This window comes from Euprymna scolopes, chromosome 31, assembly GCF_053919585.1.
Source record: "Euprymna scolopes isolate OS-2025 chromosome 31, ASM5391958v1, whole genome shotgun sequence".
NCBI classification, from domain to species: Eukaryota; Metazoa; Mollusca; class Cephalopoda; order Sepiida; family Sepiolidae; genus Euprymna; species Euprymna scolopes.
The window spans coordinates 91,809,630-91,818,186 of NC_136512.1; the positions used below are offsets into that span (position 1 = coordinate 91,809,630).

General features: G+C 36.2%; 1 protein-coding gene across 1 annotated transcript; it reads right to left on the reverse strand.

Annotated features, from left to right (window-relative positions):
- Window positions 1-3,426: 3,426 nt before the first annotated feature.
- Window positions 3,427-3,819, reverse strand: LOC145255571 (uncharacterized). The gene has a single exon (XM_080114026.1). It carries the CDS (start codon window positions 3,817-3,819, stop codon window positions 3,427-3,429), a length of 393 nt encoding a protein of 130 aa, XP_079970152.1.
- Between the last annotated feature and the right edge of the window lie 4,738 nt (window positions 3,820-8,557).

An 8,557-nucleotide genomic window follows, 5' to 3' on the forward strand; every position in this document is an offset into this window, starting at 1 on the left:
ATGCATGTTCTCTTATTGTATGAAAAAAAAAGGTTAAGGTCGTCAAATGAGGATTTTACTAGAGTTGGAATTCATCTTAATCAGTATTGACTTCTGTGGCACTATATAATTCTTTGCTGAGATGCGAAGATGCCTAGCTTATATAAAAACAGGCGGCAATCTCGTGATGTTCTTGACTAAGGTTTAGTTAATTTTTTGTGTTTTCATCAGTCCCCTGCATAAATCTCATAAATTATCTTGCTATCTTAACCAATTACGGCCTCAACAATTCATTCATCCAATTAAATTTGCCTTCCTCATCTTCCATTTTTTTTACTCGGTTCCTCTCGTTAAATCTTCATTTCTCAAACCTTTTCACATTTTTCTATTTGACTCCATCCATTAACTTTTCATTGATCCAATTTTTCATTGTTCTTTTATTTAGTTTCATCCCAAACAATTCTGAAAATCGTAATATTTTCGTTATTAAAGTTTTTTTTTTTTCTTTTCCAAAATTCGGTTAACACACAATTCAAAAAGCTTGAATGCCAACTGGAAATAGCTTGAATGTTTACAAGATAGATTTTCCCTACAACTAAATATTTAAAATCATATTTCGTATTCACTACTCAAATAAAATTTCCTCGGTATGGTTAACCCACACTAGTTTTTTCCAAGGAACGGTACACTTCCTTGAAGTGACATTACCTCAAGTAACAAAGCGAAGCTGGATACTCCACCAGACTAGCTAAATTCTTCTCCTGGCATCCAGTAAGAACAAGAGACCACAGGAAAGATAGATATATATATATATATATATATATATATATATATATATATATATATATAACATATTTAAATGGCCCATTGGTGGATGATTATTATGTTCTCAACTACTTTACTAACTTGTGATGTAAAAGAAAAACTTTAATGGAATATTCGAATATCTATGCATCTTATCTCCATATATAATATTTTGATTGCAGAAATCCCCCTCTGGGCCAAAGTACCATACGTTTTCAACAACAAATGCCACATACAAATTTAATACATCTAACCTGACAGCCACTATGTTATGTAGCTTACGACCACTATTTTTGTCACATTCACTCGTGATAATAAAATGCTACATCACATCCGATGAGCAACACCATAACAATCGCCACATCTACAGAGGAAGAAGTTCCTATTTTTCTCTCTCAATATTTAGTGCTCCCACCGCTACCAATTGAGACCGAGTCAAATTCTATTTTCCACCTATATTGTGCTTGCACCGCCATTAACTGGTTATTACATACATGCACATAGCTTAATCTTTTCATTTCCCGATCCAAAAGGAATAAATTCTCCCTTCTCAAATTCCGCCCATTTTGATTGGTTGATACCTGACTATTCGCATATTCCGGAATCCACTTCTACAATCAATAAACGAACGCTCCAAAAATTATACAATATGGCGTCGCTCTCTGCAGAAGAAAATCGTGCTAAAAAATAACTAAATCAACATATTAACCGATTCTCGTCGCTCTCTACATATTACAATCATGCTGAAAAATAAACAAAACATTAAGATTAATTAAAATAATAAAATTAAATTAAATATTTAAACTGACTGGCGTCGCTAAAAAAAAAAGTAAAAACAATGCTGCGTCAACCAGGCAACGCTGGTTAATGGTTCTTGCTTGTATAGAATATATATCTATAATATAAAGCTGAACGTCTGTGTGTGTGTGTGTGTGTGTGTGTGTGTGTGTGTGTGTGTGTGTGTGTGTGTGTGTGTGTGTGTGTGTGTGTGTGTGTGTGTGTGTCTGGTCACGAATAGGCTCCTATATGATTGGCTATTATAGAAAACTGATCACATATAATGATAGAAGATGTATCGAGACACAGGAATGGGTATGTTTGATCTGGCATAATGATGATTCGTTAAAATTGTGGGGTCTGCGTACGCTCCTGGTCCACAAAGTATGGAAATAAAAGAATTAAAAATTAAAAAAAAAACGTTTACAAGTGTTCTTTTATATAGATGTACATAATAATACTTTGCTAAGTATGTGTTAACTTAAATAGGGATGGTATAATAAAACTGTGGGGTCTGCGTTCACGCCTGGCCTCCATAGAATGGAAATAGGCACAAACTTTAATAAAGACTTTTCATATCTATCTGCGTAAGTATACTTTGATAATTATGTTTCAGTTTGAAGAAATATGATATAATAAAATTATGGGGTGTTCGTTCGCGCCTGACTCCATAGAATGGAAATATGTCACAAAGTTTAACAAGGTTTTTTTAATATAGATCCACAGAAAATTGTGATAAGTGTTTCAGTGTGAACAGGTATGGTATAATAAATTATGGGGTCTATCTATTATATTTTTACTTTCATCATATTTTGCTTTGGTTTTGATACCCCCAAATTCGAAGCTATCTCTTTACAACCCTTCCTTTTCATAACCTATCATACTTTCATAAATCACTTTTCAGGTCCAGGTTTTGGACCTGTTCATCGTTCCAAGGGAAAAATTTCCTATACAACTTTGTGGCACAGAAACCCAGGAATTTGCACTTCAATTTAGGAGGATGGACAATATAAACTCGGCAGCAATCTCCACTGGGCGTCAAGTCTGCTTTTGAATGCGTTTATCGTTTGTGCTTGTACAACGGAATCTGGGAGATCATTCCATGTGTTGACAACCCTCTGTGAGAAGATCCCTTTGTGGACATCTAGCCTGCAGTGTTTTTTACGATTTTGAGGCTGTTCCCCCTGGTTGCGCTGTTTTTGGCGATCTGAAAAGACGGCTTTCTTGTATCATAGATCCCATGGATGTACTTGTAGAGATCGATCATGTCACCACGATTTCCCCGATGCTCAAGAGTAGGCAGTCTCAGAGTTCTCAATCTTTCAGAATATGGCTTGTCCTTCAGTAATGCCAGCAGCTGGCTTGTTCGGCACTGTACGTCTTCCAGATCACTGCATAAGGTCTTATGGTGTGGCTGCCAGACAGAGTGGCCATACTCCAAGATAGGACGCACAAGGCTCTTGTAGAATTGCACAAAGACTGTATTCGAGAGGAAGTCAAAAATGCGGCGAATGATCCTGACAACTTTATTTGCTTTTGAGATGGAGTTAGCTACATGTTCCTTAGAACTCAGTTTGTTGTCGATGTCGATGCCTAGGTCTTTCTCATGATCATGCTCTTGCAGTGTTATCACTCCAAGCGAGTTGGCTTTCAATGTGTATTTAGCCTCTGATCTCCTGCTCTCTAGTTTCAGGATGCTGCATTTCTGTGGGTGAAAACGGAGCAACCAATCCTGTGACCAGTTCTGCAAGTTATCTAGGTCAGCCTGTAGGCTGTCTGTGGCTCCTGGGATGTCACTGCGTGTGAAGAACTTTGTATCATCTGCAAACAGCTTCATTTCACTTTGGCAGATTTTGGGTAGGTCGTTTATGTAGATGACGAATAACATTGGGCCAATGACACTTCCCTGTGGTATCCCGTCGTTACTGATGCTGGTCTTGATTTTGCTCCGTTTACTACTACACACTGTTGCCTAGCATTTAGGAACGCCTGAATCCAGTTGAGGACTTTGCCCTGGATGCTATATGACTCAATCTTTGTCAGGAGGCGACGATGAGGCACGGAATCGAAGGCCTTCATGAAGTCCATGTACACGATGTCGATACCTCCTCCTGCATCAAGAGTTTCTGTCCAGATATCCAAAACATCCAGAAGCTGAGTATTACAGGACCTTCCCTGTACAAAGCCATGTTGCTCTGTGCTAATAAGGTGGTTTTCCCTTGAATGCCTTATAACTTCTTCCCTGACGAGTTTTTCCATCACCTTACAGAGTATGCATGTGAGACTAATTGGTCTGTAGTTACTCGCTTGCAGTCGGCTTCCCTTCTTGAAGACAGGGGAGAGTGTTGCCTTTCTTCAGTCCTGTGGTACTTGTCCCTCTGGCAAAGATTTACGGAAAAGCAGTGATACTGGGTGTGCCAAGGTATCAGCAGCCTTTGAAAGAACAAGAGGGTTGATGCCGTCTGGTCCTGCAGCCTTGTTGGTCTGTAACTTCTTGAGTAGTTTCCGTACTTTTTCCTCAGAGATTTCAGATGTTTCTAAAGGTACGTTATACTCAGTAGGTGGTGGGTCGGGTAACAGACCATCATCTTCTCGTGTGAAATGCTATGGAAGAAATCATTTATTATATCTGCTTTTGCTTTGTCTGGTGTTTTGCTTCCATCTTCCATTTTTAGGTTTCCTATTCCCGATTTCGTTGTTGTCTTGCTTTTAATGTATGACCAAAATGCTTTGGGATTACTCTTAGCCTCAGCTGCTACCTTAGCTTCTAGACCTCTTTTTGCTTTCCTACATTTTTTGGTGGCTTTGTTGTTTGCCTTGAGATATTCGGTGTAGTCTTCCTTCTTTCTGATTTGATGCCACTTCCTGAAGAGTCTGTGTTTCTTTCTGACTGTTTCCAGCGTTTCTTTGTCCATCCATTTTTTGTATGGGCTCGGCCTACTGATTTGGTTGGTACTGAGCGTTGGACTTCCTGGTTAATTTTGTCCTTAATCAGAGTCCACATGCCGTCTACATTTTTGCCTTCCAGCTCTTTCTCCCAGTCTGTTTCCTGCAGTTCACCTAGGAGTGTCTCAAAGTCCGCTTTCGGGAAGTTGAAACGTTTTTGCTTGGGCTGTTTTGCTTTATAGTGGTCTATTTTGATAATGAGAGTGTGGCGGTCACTTTTCCTCAGTCCAGGTGCCATTGTAATTTCTTCAATAAGGTTTTCACGGTTCGTAAGGACCAGGTCTAACACATTAGGTTTCCCCCCTTCTCTATATCTTGTTGGTTCTTTCTGATGTTGTACAAGAAATGCGTGTTGAGTAGCTTTCAGGAATTTTGATGCTGAGTGGCCAGGACCGACTGTGCTGATCTCTTGTTTCCAGTCTATGTTAGGAATGTTAAAGTCGCCGATCAGAAGTAGGTCCATTTTTTGTTGCCTCTATCGCTTTGCTCATTATGGTATTTAGTTCCCGTGTGTTTTACTCAATGCTGTTTGGGCCTCTGTATACAAGGCCTACAAGGAGGGAGGAGTTATTTGCCATGTTGCAGTCGACGAAGAGTGCCTCTTTGAAGTCGTTAGTGTCCACTCTGTCACAGATTGTCGGTTTCAAGGCTTTTGAGATCAGCAGGAATATCCCTCGTCCATCTTGCTCAAGTGTGTGGAACAGTTCATATGCCTCTATATTTATTTCGCATTCATGAAGATCATATCGTGATCTTTTGAGTTTCAGCTCAGTTAGGCTTAGGATTGGTGGCTGGTGTAATTCTATCATTGTTTGTATTTCAGCATTTTTTTTTTGTTGTCACTGTATCCACATTACAATAAACACATGTTAAATCACTAACAGACTGCTCAAATGAAGAACTAGACGAAACAAACTCATGCTTGCAACTTTGATTAGAAGAAACACGAAGATATACATAAACATTAAAAAATCCCCTATTTTAAATACACCCCTCTTTCTAAACAAACATAATATAAGACTAAAACGAAAATCACAATACTAAAATCCAAGAATCCAAAAAATAAATATCAAAATAGAATGAAAGCACCCCTACCCTTACTTCAGAAGAGCCAGTCCCCCCTCCCCACACACACACATTAGTAACGACCTCGGACCACAGCCGCCTTCCTAAGGAAGCAAATAAAAATATACACATTCCCAAACCAATAAAAGCAAACACACACACACACATAAACACACACGCACACACACACACACACACATAAACACACACGCACACACACACGCACACACACACACATACACACACCCTACCCCACCCTAAAGGAAAAGAAAAACACATTAGCAGAAAGAGATAGCGACTGACTACAGCGAGGTCAAAATCTCCCTGGACAAACCAAATAAAAAAAGCCATAAAAAAGCAATAAAAATTCAGCATAAACACTTACAAGCCTCCACCCCTTGGAAAAACTTCAAACTAACTGAAAATCGCCATTTTTACACATTTGAAAATAATTTCTGACGAGGACGCATCAGACCGTCTGAAACGTACGTAAACGATTTCAATGACTTAAAAACATTATTACAATGATCCAAACATAATTCTCAATGAAAAACCAAGACACGGAATAATAAAATATTGTTAAAAAATACACATTGTTGTTGACTACTCTCTTATTCAACATCTTTCTTTCGTTGGAATTTATTAACCCATTTTATATAAATATATATATATATATATATATATATATATATATATATATATATATATAAGGACAGAGAGAGAGAGAGAGAGAAAGAGAGGGGGAAGGAGATAGGGGGACGGAGAGAGAAATCAAGTGTTTTAATTTCTCTTCACCGCAACCTCTACATTTGAACCACATTTAAATTTCTACAGGTTAAAAAACCAAACGCTTATTTTATTAATGTATTTTTAATTAAATTTTCCCATATAACTACCTTTTAGTGCCCGTTTGTTATTCTCAACGGATATTTTTCATAAATTTTCTTATCTAAAATATTATTCTTATCTAAAATATTATTCTTATTGCTGATTTGGACTTGATGTCTATTTGTTGATGTTGTACCTATTTTTTAATTTTAAATTAATATAATTTTTTTTATTTTTATAACCTCTCGAATTCAACGTTGGATTGTGTAAATAATTGTAATTTTAAATTCAGTTGAGTCAATTTTTTATTATTAATTTGACGTTCAACATTTTAACTTGATATTTATCTTATTTATTAAAAAGTGAAAATTCTCATATGAAAACGGTACAATAATTGGTTGATGTGTTTTAGCAAACATAATTTTCAAACCGTAATGTTTTTATAGGTAACTAGCGGGAAGGAGGCGTTCCCAGTCATAAAATACGCGTAAATTAATTTTATTATCACAGAGCCAATTTTCTATTGAATATTATATATATATATATATATATATATATATATATATATATATATGGTACTGATTTCAAAAGTTAAAAATGACCTGGTTCCGTCAGTTAGAATTGAAACCAAAGCATTTAGCACTCCAGTCGCGCTTCTTACCGTTTGAGCTGGCGACAAATAGATAAGAAGATGTAAATTAAATCATTTCAATATATAAATGGATTTATTTGCGCATACGCAAAAGTAATAGAAACTAGTGCCAACATTTTTCAGTGCGCGTTAATCATTTATTCGAACAAAGATTTTACTCGTTATAAATTATCTTTGGTGTATGATTATTATTTTCTACTGATTTCAGAGTTATCTGACTAGTAGTTTAAACGTTTATCGGTTAAATATTTACACACACATAAACACATCTACTGTTTTATCAATATTTCTAAATAGAATTTTAAAAAGTGAGTAAGCCATTCAAAGATGTGCAATACAAATTCTAATTTCTTTATTTTTTCTTTTCTTAAATAACATGTTCAATTATTTGTTTTGTTAATAGAAATTACAGTAAAATCGTTTTTGTTTATAATAAAAATGGTTATTTGCTATAAAACTTCACTGACGACCATTGACGTCGCAAAACGCAAAGAACCTTCGTGTATGTTTCTATTTGTTTATTACTACGACTAGAATTTTCATATTCCTCGCAACATTTCCGCGCAACGGATAAAGGCCCGCGTTCAACGAATAATGGCGTTAAACATCAATCTGTTGTAAGTGGCAGGTTGAAGGTTCAATTCCCACTACAAAAGATCATCAATAAGAATAAAATTAAATTAAAACATTACTTAACACTACTATTCGTCTATATTTGACAGAAATCGAACAATCTACGTTCAATATTGATTAAATATAATATTCTGTTCGAAATTACGTATAGATTTGCGAGTTTGACATAAATATTAGGTTTAAAAGATGCACATGAAGAAGATCGCAGGTTAAATCAGCCGAAACCTTGTGAAAATAATACTAAAGGTCACTATATCGTATGAATCTGAAAATTTTATTGTTGGCGTTGGTTTTCTCGATATTTTTCTAGTAAGAACTCTTTCTAGAATGACATCGGGGGTTACGGGATGGACCGTGTGATGTTTGCCAACATCCTAAGTGAAAGTGGAACAAATCGTATTTGAACTTAGAACACTCGAGTCGTCGGTTCGTGCCGTTAACCACTAAAGCACGATCACCTTCCACATTAAAGATGAGGATAATAGTTTTAATCCAAATAACAAAAATTATCGGTCCTATTTTTCTAAGTGTTTACCATTGCTGTTTTATGGCATATCAAGTATTGTTGAATAATTTAATACCAAATCCATTTCCTAATAGTTTTTATTCTTTAAGTTCTTAATGTGTGTAAATATGTATTCATGGCGGTTGCGTTAGCAATTATTCGTGATGCAATTTTCGGTCGTGACTCGGAAAGACTATTTTAGAACCTTAACTGATATGAAGACTTAGGAGACTATGCATCAGGTACTATCTCACCCTTTAAAAGAGGAGATGTTTTTTTTTTTCTGTGTCCATATTAAAGAGACGGTGGCGAATTGAGTATACAGCTTATTGCTGGATTATCCATATTTAAAACCGACTTTTTGGTCA

Excerpts from the sequence above, each read along its gene's own strand:
- LOC145255571 (XM_080114026.1), bottom strand. The coding sequence starts at position 3,819 with ATGGAAAAACTCGTCAGGGAAGAAGTTATAAGGCATTCAAGGGAAAAC.